The 17,812-nt window shown below is 39.5% G+C and overlaps 4 protein-coding genes across 5 annotated transcripts in view; all 4 read right to left on the minus strand.

The window, feature by feature from the left end:
• The window catches only part of gng12b (guanine nucleotide binding protein (G protein), gamma 12b), a 30,119-nt gene extending 27,301 nt beyond the window's left edge, over positions 1-2,818 (minus strand). The window contains exon 1 of the mRNA XM_062423997.1: positions 2,623-2,818. The gene's annotated coding sequence lies outside the window, so the exon portion shown is untranslated. The remainder of the gene's footprint in view (positions 1-2,622) is intronic.
• A 2,602-nt stretch (positions 2,819-5,420) lies between these two features.
• On the minus strand, positions 5,421-8,966 carry LOC133984922 (protein wntless homolog). Of its 2 annotated transcripts, none has more exons than XM_062424437.1 (12): positions 8,861-8,966; positions 8,400-8,663; positions 8,172-8,296; positions 7,924-8,079; positions 7,690-7,826; positions 6,689-6,857; positions 6,510-6,607; positions 6,366-6,429; positions 6,106-6,249; positions 5,925-6,008; positions 5,665-5,830; positions 5,421-5,528 (listed from the first exon to the last, which is right to left on the minus strand). In XM_062424437.1, exons 1-12 carry the CDS (start codon positions 8,964-8,966, stop codon positions 5,428-5,430), a joined length of 1,614 nt encoding a protein of 537 aa, XP_062280421.1. In that variant the 3' UTR covers positions 5,421-5,427. The 2 variants fall into 2 exon arrangements, with proteins under 2 accessions (XP_062280421.1, XP_062280422.1); XM_062424438.1 differs by having other exon boundaries at positions 5,428-5,510.
• A 208-nt stretch (positions 8,967-9,174) lies between these two features.
• On the minus strand, positions 9,175-13,609 carry dr1 (down-regulator of transcription 1). The gene is made up of 3 exons (XM_062424125.1): positions 12,783-13,609; positions 12,472-12,635; positions 9,175-10,452 (listed from the first exon to the last, which is right to left on the minus strand). Exons 1-3 carry the CDS (start codon positions 13,000-13,002, stop codon positions 10,306-10,308), a joined length of 531 nt encoding a protein of 176 aa, XP_062280109.1. The 5' UTR covers positions 13,003-13,609; the 3' UTR covers positions 9,175-10,305.
• A 1,293-nt stretch (positions 13,610-14,902) lies between these two features.
• On the minus strand, positions 14,903-17,745 carry zgc:109982 (uncharacterized protein LOC553564 homolog). Its single transcript, XM_062424188.1, has 6 exons — positions 17,649-17,745; positions 16,438-16,599; positions 16,136-16,315; positions 15,962-16,055; positions 15,277-15,460; positions 14,903-15,154 (listed from the first exon to the last, which is right to left on the minus strand). Exons 1-6 carry the CDS (start codon positions 17,743-17,745, stop codon positions 14,903-14,905), a joined length of 969 nt encoding a protein of 322 aa, XP_062280172.1.
• Positions 17,746-17,812: the final 67 nt, after the last annotated feature.

A 17,812-nucleotide genomic window follows, 5' to 3' on the forward strand; every position in this document is an offset into this window, starting at 1 on the left:
TGTTTGTTCAGTGCCTGTTTTCAATCGGACCCTGAATATGAACAAAGACAAAAAAGAAGAGAGATAATAGCGTGCACGAAATGGAAAGTGTTTGACGAAAATGCCAATAAAACTAATATGGCCCACTGTGAAAGCTTTTTATGACTTGGTGATAAGGAGTTAACGCTTTGTGCAGTAATCAGCTCTCTCCTGAGTGACACACACTAGCCTCCTGATACTCAGTGATGGTATAATACCTTTCATCGCTCTGAGAGATGACGTGTGTCAAGGCAGGAGGACATTTTTCACATATTGCTGTGGACTAACTGGGGCTGGAGGCTGGCAGCGGTGGCTCCAGCGTGTTGACTGGAAGCATTCTCTGAAGGTCTTTGTGACCACAGCAGTGACGCACAGACCGGCTCCCTGGAGGCCGAGCGTGGAATTTGAGTCGAGGGATAGAGGGGAGGTTGGGGGGGGTGGGGGGGAGGGGGCAACACTCTCACAAGATTAAACAGCGCTAAGGTCTGCACCAGTGACTGTGGCGTAACCAGGCAACGCAGCCAAACCCACGTCAGCACCAAAAACCATCTCAGGTGGACTCACACTGACCTGCCAGAAGCCACGCTACTGAAAAGATCAATGTCCCCAAATCACTGAAGAATGAGTCAAATGCTTTAATAACACTTTGATTCCTTTTATGTTGTGGTCAGTTATACATTTAAACAATTCACATTATATTTTAATTATGTCAAATAATCCTGTCAATGACTCCTGTGATACAACTGATGCTGTTTGAAGCACAATCACATGATTGGACACTAGTTTATCCTTAAGATGTTTAAGTGATCAACAATCAATATCTATTTGATACATAGAGTAAAAGTACTGAAACATTCACATAAGAGCATTTAGATGAAGCCCCCCAATCAGGATCCATTCAAGTCTCATTCAGTGTTCATGTTTGCTGTTGCTTAATCATTGCAGGTGCAGCCTGACTGACTGAGAGTTGTTCTACACATTAAACCTCTACAGTTATCACTTTAGGGCTGCAACTAATGATTATTTCCATTACTGATTAATCAGTTATTTGTTGAGTCAATCAAAATGTCAGAAAACTGTGAAAAAATGTTGATCACTTTTCCCCAAAGCTTAAGGTGAAACATCAAATGTCTTGTTTTGTCACTGACTAACAGTCCACAACCCTAAGATATTCAGAATATATATATATAATCATTACTGTTATAGAAGACTAAATAACCAGAACGAATTCACATTTAAGAAACTAAAGATAATTTTTTTTTTTTTTAAGGGATTATCAACATAGCTAATTTTCTCAATCCAATCAATCAGTCAACAACTCATTGCAGCTCCTTTACTACTAAGTTATTTGTTTGTTTAAGTAGGTTTGGACAGTAAAAATCATTATTATCATGATTGTGTCAAGGTTAGGACCAGCAATCAAACCAGCATCTAACAACTGTCTCAGAGGCTGATTGTGTCAGTGTAGAAGATGAATCCTTCTAAAGCCACACGCATCACAAAGCAGCACTGTGGTCACGACTTCATCAGTCAAAACGAAGATAAATCAAATCCAGGATTAGGTTAAGCCAAAGCCAAGGATCAAACACACTGAGACTCGGCAGAATCCAAACTGAGATCACAGACTGCTTTGTTTAAATGATTTACTGAAATAAATAATGATAATGTGTGAGTCCACATAATTGAGATTGTCTAACTTTTAACTATTTGGCGTCAGGCAGAAACACAATACATACAAAACTATAGACATATTTAAATACTGCCAGCAATCTGCTTCATGTAGATTATAAAACCATCACTGAGGTTGCTAAAGGGCTGCAGCTCAGTTATTTATCATTTTCCTAATCTGACGGTTATTGTCTCCATTATTCTCAAACACACTTACTGCCCACTGCAGCAGATGCACATCTGAGCCTATAACCTGAGCTGACATCAATGTTATACTCCAAAGGACCAAACAGGAAACTCTATATTAAAAAATAATAAAAATTTAAAAAATATTGAGTTTCAAGGTTTTTTTCTTCAATGACTAAGCTTGAAGTATTTCCATGTATGACCTAACTTTTTATCCCTTTCTTGATTTATTATTGAATAATGATGATGCTCAGTTCAAAGAAACAGCAGCAGATCTATGAACCTTTTTTTGTAAATGTCTAAATGACTTAGGAGTTTACCACCATCATCATCATCTTCAGTCTGTTTGAAATACAACCTGTGTGATATAACTGAGAGGCAGACTGTCCCCTCCTCATTTTACCTCTCAGGACCACCTGTTACCTACAGCCATCCATGCTGCTTATAAAACACCTGTTTACCAACCAGAGGATTTGAAGAATGGCTTTAAAATTTAAAGCTTTAATATAAAATGTCGTGACATTACTTGGCAAATTATCACAGGCAATTTATCGATCTGATGGGAGGACATTATATTTATGATGTTTTACCTACTTTTTACATCCCTGCTAGTTTGATTGATGTTGGAGGTCATAGTTTACCATCTGATGTTACCTAAACACATCATCAGTGTTCATACATCTCTGCTGAGACTGTCATGTTACAGCTGTTACAAGATTATTTATGTAATCTTTGAGCTGACAAACTCACCTGGCCTCTCTCTCTTTCTCTCTCTCTCTCCGTCTCCCTCTCTTTCTCTCTCTCTCTCCCTCTCTCTGTCGGATCCGACGGAGTTTTAGTTTTTCCTCAGAGTCCAGCCATGAAACGATCCAGATGAAGCTCCTTCGATTAAGAATTGCTGTTTTGCTTGTGTCGATTGAGAAGTTTCCTGGGAGAGAAAACAAACATTCAGGCTTGTTGGTGTGAAGCAGAGTGACAGCAGCTGCTGCCTGTGGCTTCAGTGTGTGTGCTGACAGCAGCGCCCTCTGTCGGTGGTCTGCCTGCCTGCAGACAGTCAAGCCTGTGGGCCTCCTCTCAAACCCAGTTTGGAAATAAACTCCCCTCCTTACATTTTTGCCTAGTTTCGCTCAGTTCCTGGATAACTATGAGATCATGGTTATGATATTTGATTCCACAGACACTCAATAACTGAGCCAAGATAGTCTAATATTGCTGTTTGACATAACTCCAGACTACATCAAATACATTAAAAAAAGGTCATTTATTACTTTGGACTGTTGGAAAGTGGACAAAAAACAGTCAAATTCCCCCAAAACTACTGTACCTCTGAACTCCTTTTGATAACTAATGAAATATTTTTTAACTTTCTTTCACTTCCCCTGAAACTGTTTGGAGCCACTTTGGGTAGGCCCCACCTCCCGCTCTGAAAACCTCTCATTTACCACATACAGTTTTAAGTGATGACATGTAAAAAGGACAGCAGAGGGAAGTAACTATTTATTCAAGTGCTATTCTCAAGTACAGTTTTGACCTATTTGAACGTTCTCCTTGAGTATTTCTGTTTAATTCTGCTTTAAACTTCAACTGCACTAATAATCAGAGTTTTTCTTTGTGTTCCTCCAGTTGAATGTTCAACCTCACTGTGCAGAATGATGTATGTGCAGAATTTGACACTTGAAGGTTGTTTTTACACTCATCTGCTAAAAGTGGAACGTTTCTGTGCTAATTAAAAATCTGATTTAAAGGGCCAGGCCTACAAGTATGATTTGTGACATCACAATAGTTTTTTAAGCCAATCACGTGCCAGTATTCAACTTACAAAAGCATGATGTGGAAACTTGAAGCATCCAGTGCACAAACACTGAGAATGGACTTTAGAGTGAAGTAGGAGACATCTGGGTCCATCAGTTAAACTTGTGAAATTGTATATATATATATGTGTGTGTGTGTGTGTGTGTGCGCGCATATTAATAGATTCTAGAAATTTCTGAATTAGTAATAATATGAAAAATCATATCATACACACATTATTATTCAATGCCAAGGATCAAAGATTATCATTGAGATTTTCCATTAAGTAACATGATAAAATCCAATGTATTGTTAAAGAGTAGATAAGAGTAGATTAGAGGTTCCAAAACTTTCTGGATTATGACCTTTTACAAAAAAGTAATATCTACATGGAGCATCAATGTCTATGAGCTGTTAGCAGTTACACTAAAGAGAGATGTACTGTCAATACTTTGTTAGATTGTGTCATTTAAATAACTGTTCAGGGCCAAAAGTAGTAAAATGACTCAATGTCTCTCTCAAAAGATCAGAGGTTAACCCATAAAATGAATGTATGTAGCAGAATTTAGTTTTTTTAAATTTTTCTCTACCTTAATTTGAATCACTGGTATAAACTGTACATATATGGGATCACATTTGTGTTATAATAATTGAAAAAAAAAGTTATTCACCGATTGAGATTTCTCAATCACTTTTTCAGTTTCAGTTCCGAAATTGTTCATTTTCAGTTCTCACATTATATCATAGAGTTGAAACTAGTTTCACACTAACCAGCCCACACAGCACATCCTGGTTATGCATCAATACATCAGCATTAACAATCTATGATATTAATAGAAAACTGACAGAGAGCATCTTTCTTCAAGTGTTTTTACTTTCTATACTGAATTCTTCTTCCACCACTGATGAGTGGTTTGCCCATATGAACATAGTGTTTGTATATTTAATGTTTAGTTGAGTATTGCAGGTTCAAGTTTAGTATGAAGCAGGTTTTTTTTTTTATATGACACTATCTGGTAATACTTCATTTACATTTCCTAAAACATGTATCTCTCTAACCCTGAGTTCTATTTAGGTTGTGTCATTTCTCCAAACCAGACCAGACACATTTAAGACAGATTGTGACTGTGGTCAAATCACAATAAGGACCAATATAGGAGCTAAAGAAACGAGTAAACTGAAAACCAGGACTGAGAGCATGTCTGTGTTAACTGAGATGATACATGGTTGCATCTTTTTAAATTGCTCTAAAAAAAAAAAAAAAAAAAAAAAAGGTGTAAAAAGGGGCTGAGTAGCACATTAGTGAGCTGAGATCAACCCTAAATATCTAACCCAAGCTTGGACTGCTGGTATCATTTACAATACATAAGTAAGACATTTCTGTAAGTACAGAAGAATATACAAACCTTACCATATAGGCTGATGTGCTAGTGAAAGACATGAATGATTAACAGTCTACGGATGCAAATACTCAACTCAGCTGATCAAAAGATAAGACAGCTGTAGTAAAAGTTGTGTTCACAGTATAGAACGAGCTTTTCTCCCAATGTTAATGGCTATTCACCAGATACCATGTACTAATACAGTAGCTACTGTAGACATAGGCGTATCTTCATTTTATTGATTTGATTTATTTAATTAAAAGGGACATTGCACATTAATGGACACAGGTATCAATAAATACACATTGATAGCATGTCAGTATTTATAATGTGGCCAAAAAGTTCTAACACAAGACTACAGGATTTTTAAACTAAATTGGGTCTATTCCTCAGCCACCTTCCCCGTGATCCTGTAGGTCTCTGTCGGCTCCTGCTCTCCATATGTCAGTTGTGTCTCTTGGCTCTCTGGTTTCTCCGGTGTATCTGTGAGTAGTGAACATGATCTTAGACAAACAGCTGTTGCCATGAAACATGTTTGACATATTCACAACGCAAATATCTCTTTTCATTCATTGTCGTAAAACTTGATTTCTAACAACGGAGCAGAACTGTTACAGACCTGTCTGTCCACTACATCCTGACTTGTTCCTGTAGTGCTTGTGGGAGGGGGCATAGAGGAAAATAATGGCGAACACATACAGGTTCCACATGCCGTAGATCCCAGTGAGAAAGGCACTGTGGACTTGGAGAGTGTAGTCTCCCCAGTGCCAGGGACCTTCACTGACCTGGGTACGGATAAAAAACAGTTGGAATGATTTTTAGGGGCTTAATTGTTTCAAAATAATAACTTCCATGTTGATCATAAAGCTTCATTCTTACTTGAGTTAAGATGAAGAAGATGACAGTCATGGCTGCACATGCTAGAGTTACCAGCATCAAAAACTTGAACCTGAAGATGATACCCTGCCAACACCAGTAAGAGTGGAGAAAAAAAGTGAGAATAATGCTTTGACTATTGTCTCCTAGCATTGATTTACTTTGTATTTGTGATGAATCAAACCTTATAACGCCGTTTCCTAGCCTCAGGCATCGCAGGAAGTCGCTGGATTTTCCCACCAATGTTCCTGAACACGCAAATCACCATGCGACAAAGAGAGAGGAAGTAGAGACAAGCGGCAATCCCTGCCACAATAATGAAGGTAAGCTGTGAGGTCGGTCAAGGGGAAAAGGGTGGTTGACATCAAGAGACGCATTTTTAAGGTATGTTCTCATTGTGCGGAATCCAACTTTTATAATACAGTGTCAATATCTGAAGGATACCACAAGATTCGTCCCAGCCTCCGATGCCCACACGCTGTAGAAAGGGTTGGTCAAATGAACCCCCCTTTCAAAAGAAATGAAGCACATTTATATTGAATAAGAGATACAACAATGGCAACCTCATTCAACCAGTTCTGTCCTTACCTATCACTCAGGTCAAATATGAGAAGAACAGATGAACCGAACACCACAAGTCCCACCTGCCACCAGTACGATGACAGCCGATTCCTCTGACTTTGGTCCTGTTGTTGTTTAAATAAAGAGCATGATTAGCCTTAAAGCATGGAACAATGTATAATAGAGAACTAGAGCAAGAGGCTAACCATGAGGTGTTCCCCACAGAAGATGATCCAGAAAGAGAAGAGCGTGAAGTAGAAGACACCCTGTTGGACATCTTCAAACAGCAGCATCCACGTCCACTCAAACCCAAGAGAAAGCCACTCGACTGGCACGTTCAGGAAGGTCATGGAGATACCCAGAGCAAATATTACCCTGAAAAAGGTAGATACAGTCCAACTTGTATCCTGCAGAATCCAAAAAGTCACATTTGCTCTTAAAAGTCAAATAACTAAGTGCTGCAGGCAGAGTATTAACCTGGTTCCACCAAGCCAAACATGCACTTAAGATAAAGCATTTTTCATTACTCTTGCTCTCCACATGTTGCCCTGAGGTACTGTATACCTCTGAAAGTAGGACAAAAGGGTTACCTGTGGTTTTTTACCTTCTCACTGTGAGAGTGAAGAAGCCTGGGATGTTTTAACTAAAGAGCAATGCAGCAGTGTTGTATAACTGCATGTGTCAGCAGCAATAAGATATCTGAAACCTGTATAGATGTAAAGATTTTATGGAGCCCCAACGTTTTCTATAAGAAATAAATCAATGAGACATTATGAAATAATGATGTATATACAGTATATAAGTGGAATGGAAAATATATAATTAAACCAATAAAACTGTGGAATATTTGAAGAAATTATTAAAACCCAACTTATTGTACATTTCATTGCCATTTTTTATTTCTTAATGTCACTTTTCATTAAAATGCCATTTATGTGACTTTTTATTTCAGAATATCACCAGTTCCCACCTTTTTTTCCCAGCCAATCACAATTTTAGAGTCAATTTTATTTAAATGTATTTGTATTTAGTGTTATCTTAATTTGCTACTTATTTATTTAATATTGACCACTTTAAACTTCCATAGAAATTGTACCTTTGATATTAAAGTGTAGCAATATTCTTCATGTGGATACACAACTGTAGTGTTAAGCCAAACGGTTGGTTGAATAAATACACTTAGTCATTCCTCCATATTGAATCATACTTTTCCAGGAGGACTGGTGATCTCTCCATGAGGCTGATCCTGTGCCAGTACCAAGCTGTAGCTACAAATATCCAGGGGCTGAAGACAGTCTTCATGCTGATCCACACTTTAGTGAAGCCTCCATTCTGGTGGATGCCCTTAAATAAGGAAGACATTCAATATTTCGGTGTGAGACGCGCTGGATTTGGAAGTCAAAACCCATAATAGAAGTTCAATTAGAAGGATTAAACTCACCACTATATGGATGTCCTTTATTTCTCCAATTCCAACATTCACTGTGTCATTAACTGGCAAGCGTATGTTAATTAGAAAGTATTTGTGGGCCACACTCCCCAGTTCCATGAATGGTATGGGGTCACAGTCGTAAAAGCGGCCTTCGTTTTCATAGATCTGCAAAAATCATGGACTGTTACAAGTTATTCTGTAGAGACAACTTTATCATAATTTATTTGTATGTATTAAATGCAACCATGCAGGTTTACCTTAGGGACTTCAAATGTGCACCTGAGTGGTCGTTGCTCCACTGAGTGAAATTCTGTGGTCCACTCAGACGTCAAATCATCCCTGTACGCAAGGCCAGCATCGATAGTGACAATCACATCATCTTCTACACAGACAGGGACACGATTCATGAGTCCCAACAGAAGAAACAGATGTGATCTACAGTATACTCACCATTTAAATTATTAACACAAAGACACACATCTTACCAATCTGATTGATCATTTTGAATGCGATGTCAAATTGTAGAACAGCCAGCATGTACTGAAACCAGGGGCTCATCTCCTTGTTGGGAAGAGGTACGTGCACGGCGAACACGATGTCATTGGCATCCAGTGTTTTTGCCAATGGTTCATCGAAACTGTGGATCTGCTGGCACCTGTTCGACCCCCAAGGCACCAGCCAGACACGCGCCCTGTGGCGATTTATGCATTTAGTAGCCAAGTAGTGGATGGCACTGGTGGGACTGGGAGCTATGACGAAGAGAAATGACCCAATCAGCGACATATTTGTGAAGTTCTATCAAGTAGTAAAACTCTTTTTATTAAGCGGTTACGAGAATCTGGTTCAAATAAACAGATTTCTCATTAACTCTCAACACTTTACCACAGATGCATTTAACTATTTGTAGTTGCAGCAATCTATCAAGTAATAAAATATGACTACTTACCGATAAACGCGCCAACCAAGATGGAAAGAACTTGAAAAACAAGAATAAAGAGACCCAAGAAAAGCAATTTCTTAGTGCTCATGTTCTCTATGATTGCTCCTGCCATGTCTAAAAGACTATATTAGGAAGTGACTACAAGCGAGTGTTCCCAGTAGGCTGAGTGCTCCACTACATCTGACTGTCCCAAGGGATGAAGAGTATGAGACATCAGCATCAAACAGCGTGTGCAGTGAGGTGTGTAAGGGAGGTAACCATCATGTGTTTAGATTCAGAACATTAAAAAGGGCAATTATAGTAGACACAAAACAGTTGTCTATAAAACATGATTCCTTTATTGCTTAAAGAATACAACTTTGTAGTATAGGCGAGTGAATGTGTATCACATCTAGGTTACTTGTCTTTTACACTGAGGATTTTACCACAGTCACAATGCAAATGTTTTTTGATACTGCACCCAAGGAGAGAGGGGGAGGGAGAGGGGGCGGAGGGGGAATAACAAATTCAGCCTGGATATCAAAGCATCTTACAAAGTCGTAGATAGGTTAATAATCTTTAACACTGACTTGGGAGTCAGCAACGAGAACCACAGTAGCACCTACACCTTTTAAAAAACACTTACTGTGGACTGTTAGTCTGTCCTCTATCTTTGGTTCTATGAGACAAAAATATTCTTATTCTGAAAGGTGTAGCTAATTACCAATACTGTGGGTGGTTTAAGGTAAGAAAAAAAAAAGTATCTGAGTGAGCTAAAATGAAACAAAAATGTCAGTTTATTTCTCTACTTAACAAAAATTCCAATATTCACATCCTCCTCTGTTGCACAAATATACTGAGAAATGTGGGGAGGGGGGGTAAAAGAAAACCCTTTCTGTAAAAATGACAAGAAAGGAGGAAAAAGCTGCTCTGAAATCAATCTAGAGCAGTTCTCCTAAACCACTAAAAGTGATCTAGAACAACGGATAACAAAGGAAGCTAATCTGGGGCAGTACCAGAAGAAGTGAACACTTGCTGCTTTTATCACCAAAAAAATATATATCACTGACATATCTCAGGCGACGTTTGCCTTCAGTGTGTCCATAGCACGTCCAGAAATCTACAAAATTACTCACAACAGAATATTGAGACATAATTAAACAGAAGCAACTGGGAGAAAAAAATAAAGGGGGGAAGGGGGGCGGGGAATGAGATTAATCAGAAAACTTCAACAGCCTCTTGATCTGAAGCATTTTTCAGGTACTGGTGTCTGAGGCTATCTTGAAAAATCCTCCTTTTCAGCTTTCTCTTCACTGTCCATTCCAATGTGCATTTTCCCCATGTTTTCACTGATGTAATAACCAGCGGTCACACGAGTCTCATGTCTCTGCCGATGACAGTACTGGGAGATTTGTGTGCCCACGCTGTCCCTGGAAGGGATTTTCGGACAAGTTTGAACGCCGTCCTGGGGATCACATGTCGTCCTCCTCGTCTTCGTCCTGAGAGGAACCGGCCTGCTGCGCAGCGCTGGCAGATGCCGCTGCCATCTGTGCCTGCTGGGCGGCCTGCTGCATCTGCAACCACTCCTGCTGGGCGAGCTCTGCCTGCTGCTGCCGCGCCTGCACACACATACACAGTCCGACCACAGAGGAGAGATGACACACAGGAAGGCACACAAAGAGCTTATTAGACCATTAGAAAGTATCATGTTGATATAATTGTTTCATTAGAGGGGTGTATCACAATATTTTTGACTCAAAGATATAACGTCATTATGTGTATTAGGCTGTGCTGGAAAACCAGAGAGGAAGCTGTTTGTAAAAGTTGGTTTTATTTTGTAGAAACAGAATTTCTGTGGTTTCAAGTTTAGTTTCTCCTCTGTTTTTCTCTCTTTATTTTCAAATATATGCCACTTTCAATGGGTAGTTCCAGCCATGACGTATAAAACCTGCTGCTTTTTACTCAAGACAAGCACATCATCAGTTAAAGACACCTTCTCATGTTGTTATGAAGATGCAAATCCCTGCCATGCTGAGCTAATGCACCAAGTCAAACCAAGTAAAGCCAAGCCAGCACATGTGTGTGTGTGGAAAAGGCTTAAGTAGTTGCTCCTCTGAGGAGGTGCACCGTAGCTACTGCTGAACCCACACTACACACACAGGAAGAAGCTGCACCAACCCTGTCCTCTAGAAATTATGGCTATGACTAAAGTGCAACAGTAAATATATTTTGCAGGAAACATGGTTGCTGAATTATAGTTTCTGGCACTATAATGAGAAAATGTTATGTAACCTATCTGTCAGTTGCAAGAATGATACTGAGTAAAGTTTTCACAGCACATTACATTTGTTTTCTACCAACATATCTGATCTTGCATTGTAATAAACACTGGTAGTAATTACAGTGTTATTAAACTTTGTATGGTTATGTTTAGACACTGGCAGCACCTGGTTAAGGTTAGGTAAAGATCATATTACACAATGACTTGATGAATAACAGGCGATATAACCAGAAACACTATCTTTCACTAACCCTTGACCAAAGTGCTTTTGTTGTGCGTCCTCTTTTCTGCTACTACAGCGCAGTACATAACTGTAGCTCTTCATTCATTTGATAACACTATGCCTGAGAGCAGAACACAGGCAGAGATTATGTTTGCCAACACAATATGACACTTCAGTAATATACTAAATAACTTCTTGGAGAAAGATATACATATACATGTGACAACAACGCAATGTTTCTTTGTGTTCAGTTATGACACTGCATCCTTCCTTCCATACTGCGGACAATTTAACTAAACTATTTTGTGTCAGTTTGTGGTCTTCTGCAGTTTATCATATTTACTAAACAATTGTAAAAGTAATAACAACATATGGAGATATTTGAAACCCTTTGTTCAGCAGATCAGTTAGAAATAATGCAGGGAGGAATAGTACAAGGAGAAACAGACACAGTAGTGATGATGTTTGATGAAATGCTGCAGACGGTCAGCACATCTCTAACAGGTAAACATACTTTTCTCTGCTGTGTAAGTGGAAAAACAGTCACGACATGCCAGCTCCACTCAAGTCATGGGTCAGTGTGACTCCCCCCAAAACAATGTGAAAATGCCATAATGTTAGGAGGTAGAGCAGGTTGTCCACTAATCGGAAGATTGGTGGTTCAATCCCTGACTCCTCCGGTCCGGAAGACACAGATGTGCGAACTGGAGACTACTGAACGCCAAATTACTCCTAAAGGCTATGTCATCAGTGTGTAAGTGTATGTGTGAATGTGTTAATGAGCATGTTGGAAACTTGCATGGCACCCTCTGCCATCAGTGTATGAACGTGTGCATGAATGAGTTAATGTGGCATGAAAGCTGCTTCATAAATGCAGCCCATTTACCACTAAACTCTCACTAGAAGATAAAACTTCAGGGGTTAATTTTCCTCTTCAGTGACACACACAAACACTGATGACTGATTACAATCGTGCAATACTTCACTTGCAAGATTTCCTGTATTGCAGCACAACAGCTACTATTTTGTGGGCACTGAGTAATGGTGTGAAACCATCAGAGTGACTTTCACCTCAAAGCCAACAGTGTAATAATACACAGAATCAACATAGTCACTTCTAGCTTCAGATCATACCTTGGCAAACAATTCCTGCTGTTGTCTGAGGAGCTCTTCCTCTGGGATGCCTAGGTTCTCCAGTCGAGAGCTGGCCTTCCTCCTCTTCAGAGCCACAGTTTTACACTCCTGCAGGACATCTTTCACCTCAGTGATGTATGATGCGAAACCAAGACTCTCAAGAGCTGCGATGTGAAACCAAAGTGGGCAAAAGTGAAATAATTAGCGCGGGTGTTGTTAAAACTCGTGGCAAAAGGGGGGAGCGATCGACACACCCCCCTCTTGTATTCTCAATACATTTACTATTGGGACAAACATGGAGCAGGACTCACCGTTGATAACATGCTCGGGAGATATGGTCTTCTTGTCGGACTTGTTGCATATTTCGTTAGCCTCGGAGGATATGAGGTGTATGAACTCTGTGCAGCAGTTCACCACCAGCTCCCGGGCGTCGTTGGCCACTCGTACGTTAGGGAGAGTTTCTTTAATCATTTTGTTGATAGCTGCTCTAGGGATGGTGAGGTCGTCGTCGTTTCCAGAGGAAGAAGCCATGGTGGCGAGTCAAAAACGAAAGCACAAACCAAAAAGAAATTCAAGCTTCGTCTCTCGACTAGTGTAAAGTGTTAGCAAACAAGCTCCTTTCTGAGTCGACGGGGGTTAACGCACAAGTCAACGTCAACACTGAAATAAAACAAGTCAGCGAGCGTTGAGTCGTTTCCTCAAAGTTAGCCGGCTTCCTTGCTAACAGCCGTTTCTGTGCCTTCAAACTAAACGAGCTTCACGTTCTGCTCTTCCACCGGACACGACATTTAAACAAAAAAAAGTTAACGTTCAAACAACCGCTGAAGCACAAAGAAACAAACACGAACACGGTAATACTGTGGGTAAATGTTTGACAAGCCAGCCCAGACAACCCAGAAGACAAGTGAAAGCAGAGTGCGAGAGCATGGCTAACAGACAGCAAGGCTAACAATGAGCTGCTCCTCTCGTCTCTAACTAACTATGTTGCCGGGTAGACAGCGACGAGGCGGGAATAAAGTATCCGCAGCGCTGTCGCTTACTCCACCCCGCACCAACCAAATGAGCCAAACATGTCAAACAACCCTAAAGCCGCTAGCAATTCATTAAAACATGTTGTAATTTGTGCAACATTAGCTTCAATTTGTCCGGATGTGACGTCAAGCAAAAAGCCGGATGCGGCGTGTCCTCCACAGGTCGCCTAGCTACTGTTTACCGCCATCTGCTGCTCTTTTTGCTATGTTTTTTTTCCCTCCACCCGCAATCCGCGAAGACCCGCCCTCCCCTGTCTCTGATTGGCTAGTACTCACTGCTTTCGTTCGTTAGATTGGTTAGACTAGGTATTAGGGTAAAAAATATCAAGATCAGAGCCAATCAGAGGCGGTATAGGGCGAGTCTTCGCACAATACTGGTAGGGAAATAAATAAAGTGCTCTTTTTTTTGCAAATCTGTTTTTTTTTTACTTCTTTGGAGTTTTATGGGAGTTGGCATCTTTTAAATCGCATTGACGCCTCCCTGTGGATTGGATCGTCCACTGTTAGTGCGGTGTGATTCTAACACAGTGTAATTGCTCTCAAAAATCTAAATATCAGGTTTCCCCCCCTACTGTCCTCATATTTAAACTGATATTTAAACCATGTCTTCACTCCTCTTCACCATGTCTTCACCTGTAATCACTGCCTTTCTTTCCTCTTCATAATTCCTGCATCAAATTTCCCTTTTCTTGGTGAATTAGTTACAGAATTCTATTATATTATATAGTATTTTATTGTATTCTATTTGTATCATTCTCTGCCTATTAAGAACTATTTTTTAAATAAAAGTGTTTCTTAATAATAAAAAAAGTCTATGTGAGGCTTAGACAAACAGTCGAATCCCAGATTAGGCCAGGTGTAAATACATAATCCAGTGTCACAAACACAATATGTCACTAACAGAAATTGCACTGTACTTTTATTTTCCTTTCTTTTGGCTTTAAAACGTCTTTAGAAAATAAAGAGCAACCCTCAATAAGGCAGTATATCAATCTGAACTATCTGAGTGCTTCTTCTAATGCATTAGAAGAAGCACTCAGATAGTAATTAGAATCTAATGCATTGACTTTGCTACTGACCTTCATAGTTTTGCTTACCTCTTACATATTGTGTAATATATAGGCTTTGAGGCTTAACGAGTAGAGAGAGTTAAAGTAGTCAGTTCAGTGTTCTAGGGTGGGGTTTACAATCATTAGCAGGGGCTCAGACATTGACATGGAAAAGGAGATTACATTAGTATTAGTGTCCATGGTTATTCATGTTTTATTTGTTCACATTCATTTCAGCATGTCATATAGCAAAGAAGTTTTATAGTTTAAAACAAAATAAATGCAACATTACTGAAAATCCATTAGTATACACAGATTCATTTATCTGACAAAAACAGCAAAGATGAGACTCTATGAGTTATTCTTGTCTTTGTCTTTGTCTTTGTCCAAGGTAAAGCTCTTTTGACTTCTCCAGCGTAGCAGCTTGAGGAAGTTGAGACTGGCATTGAAGACCTTATCGTGTTCAAACACCATTTTGTAAAATGTGTCAATTGGGAGGTCACCATTGGGGTCAGCATATTTGAGGGTGGTCATAGGGGTGTAAAGCGTGTTCGTCTGATGACGGAAAGGTGGATCCTTCATGGTGATGATCTTGTGAGTATGCTAGAAGAAAAAAACAAAGAGCAAGCATAAACCTTACACTAATATATCTCAGTTGCAGTATATTAATGGCAAAGTATCATATGATGAGAGCGAAGGATGTTTGTGGATGAATAAAGCTATACCTCTGCTATATCCTCAGGACTCTGCCCGAAGGTTTCAAAGATTTGTTTGTAGTTCTTCAAGTAGATGTTTGTGAACATGTCAGCAGTAACTGCGTCAGCTTTGCTGAGATCAATCTTCATGCCTTCATCATAGACTTTACGCTCAAACTCCGTTATCACCGGACCTGGCTCAATCAGACTGATACTGAGAAAAGAAAACAGTACACACACATATTATATGCAGTCATATCCCTCTCGATAGGAACCTGAAGAACAGCAATTCACTAAATGCTACAGAGACGATTTTGTGTTAAGTATATGCCCCTATTCCTCTGCTTCTATCTGAAATGAAACAACCCTGCTCTGTCTTAAATGTACACTTTGTGGTGGATGCTGTTAAGACTTGCCCAGAAAGAGGTTGGTGCAAAGTTGACATACTTTGGCTGGCATATTTTTCCCTCCATGGTGTGACAATGGTGAGCTTGGTTGTGCAACATAATTGTGCAGATGATATCAATATACAACTTAGATGTGATCATTTGCAGGCATTTGCATGTTAGGTCTGCAAGGGAATGTTGCTTTGATATAAAGTATCTTTCCCCTTACTGTTTCCAGCCATGGCAGCTCAGTGCAAGAAAAACCAGCACAAACATGTGCAACAGTCTCTTTGCTGTGTGGCTGTAGCATGACAGAATCAGTATCTTACTTGAGATTAAACCTCAGGGCTTGTACTGCCATGCTTTCACAGAAGCCTTCCACTGCAAATTTGGATGCTGCATAGACATCATTGAATAAAATCCCTGAAAAACAGAAAAAAAAATACATTGCTTTGTTACCTCATTTGAATGTGAGAATGATAAATAGATCCAACCATCCTCACCCTGGATGCCCATGACGCTGCTAATGACGACAATATGGCCTTTTTTCCTCCTCTTCATGTCAGGTAGGATTTCCTTCAGCAGCCGCACCAGTCCAAAGAAGTTGGTATCCATGACATTCCTCATCTCATCGATAGACTGACACTCGATGGGTCCAATCAGACCCATTCCAGCATTACTTACTATGAGAGGAAATCAAGCACAGAAAAAATGTACAGTTGGAATATATTGGAAAACTATGCATAGTTGCAATAACAACATTCAATGTTAAAAGCTGATAGCATAAAGGGGTTTTTTTACTCACTAAGAATGTCCACCCTGCGCTCAGGCAGGCTGTCCACACAGGCTTTGATGGAGTCCTCGTCACATACATCCAGCTGTTTGATTTCCAAAGTTCTGCCCAGACTCCGACCTGCTGCCTCAATCAGCGCCTTACCCTTACTCAGGTTCCTCATGGTTGCATAGACTACAACAAAGAAAATCAATTTGAACCAGTGATTTTGTTTGATACTTTGAAACAAAGGTGGGTCAGTATATCCATCATCAGAAATGAAAACATATTTTCTTAGTAACCTCAACTGCAATGTGTGACAGTGTTTGAAATAGTAATTCTGAGTAGTCTATACAAAGTCAAGAGTACATCTAAATGAATTATCAAGTACTCTGTGCAGGTTACTTAAACTAAAGTGTAAGTATACTATACTAAATAAGCATTTATTAGTACAACAGTCTGTTGTTCTAACCAATTCAAAAACATGTTATTATTCTGTTTTGTTTGATATCCAGGACTTATGTACTAAAATATCACACATTTACAGCCATATAACCACTATTAATACATTCTTGATCATTTTAACATTGGGTATAATCCTTCAAGTTTTCAGTTTCCTCATTTCTACAGTTGACGTTAAGGACTGTATAAAAAAGTATTGGAGCAGCAGAACTATACCTTTATGACAGCTTTCTGAAATTTTCGATAGACCCTCCTTTTAACTTGAAAAAACTGAAAGACCCTCTCCCCTAATATCTTACAAATAATAGAACAATGTTGAATTGGTAAAAGCTGTTTAATCATAAAAAGAATTTCCTGTTAGAAATATGGCGAACATTATGCAACCATTCCAGCCGTTCTATTTTTGAACCAAGTGCTGAACAGCTATTACTACTGTCAGTGACTAAATAAACCAGGCACAGGCACCAGCTGTTTGTAGCTCAAAGGAAGGCTGGAAAATATAAATCAGGGGTGATAAAAATGCAAAATACCCACTTCCAAAAATGTCAGACTACTCTCCCAGTAGCAAAAAGAGAAAATACATAACACTCCACATTTTTTAATGCCTTTTAGCCTTTTTGCACAGACTCTAAACTGTCAAATTACCATTCTCTAATTTTATTTTCAACTTGACACATTTACAAAGCAGACATCTCCTCAGTCTATTTGCACACCAGTGACACAATCTCAGAAATGCACACATCCATTGTGACAAGTTAAGACCCAAAATTTGGCTGTTTTACCCATGAACCTCTTCTTCTCATCATTTGCGATGCGGACAGCCAAGGCGAGGCCAATTCCAGAGGAGCAGCCAGTGATGAGTACCACTTTCTGGTTCATTGTGCCCGATTGAAGTGTTTGTCTTGCAGATCCAGCAGCAGAGAATGACAGAACAATAGAGAGGTGG

Source organism: Scomber scombrus, chromosome 8 (genome assembly GCF_963691925.1).
Source record: "Scomber scombrus chromosome 8, fScoSco1.1, whole genome shotgun sequence".
NCBI classification, from domain to species: domain Eukaryota; kingdom Metazoa; phylum Chordata; class Actinopteri; order Scombriformes; family Scombridae; genus Scomber; species Scomber scombrus.

Bases quoted from the DNA above. Each gene is read 5' to 3' on its own strand.
- LOC133984922 (XM_062424437.1), bottom strand. From the start codon at position 8,966: ATGGCAGGAGCAATCATAGAGAACATGAGCACTAAGAAATTGCTTTTC. The intron at 8,297-8,399 runs GTAAGATGTGTG...CTGTCTGTGTAG, and splicing joins CAAAATGATCAATCAGATTG to AAGATGATGTGATTGTCACT. The intron at 7,827-7,923 runs GTGAGTTTAATC...TCCTTATTTAAG, and splicing joins TAAAGGACATCCATATAGTG to GGCATCCACCAGAATGGAGG.
- dr1 (XM_062424125.1), bottom strand. From the start codon at position 13,002: ATGGCTTCTTCCTCTGGAAACGACGACGACCTCACCATCCCTAGAGCA. The intron at 12,636-12,782 runs GTGAGTCCTGCT...TTCACATCGCAG, and splicing joins TCCCGAGCATGTTATCAACG to CTCTTGAGAGTCTTGGTTTC. The intron at 10,453-12,471 runs GTATGATCTGAA...ATGTGTGTGCAG, and splicing joins AGCAGGAATTGTTTGCCAAG to GCGCGGCAGCAGCAGGCAGA.
- zgc:109982 (XM_062424188.1), bottom strand. From the start codon at position 17,745: ATGAACCAGAAAGTGGTACTCATCACTGGCTGCTCCTCTGGAATTGGC. The intron at 16,600-17,648 runs GTAAAACAGCCA...TCTTTGTTGTAG, and splicing joins TGAGAAGAAGAGGTTCATGG to TCTATGCAACCATGAGGAAC. The intron at 15,155-15,276 runs GTATAGCTTTAT...TTTTTCTTCTAG, and splicing joins GTCCTGAGGATATAGCAGAG to CATACTCACAAGATCATCAC.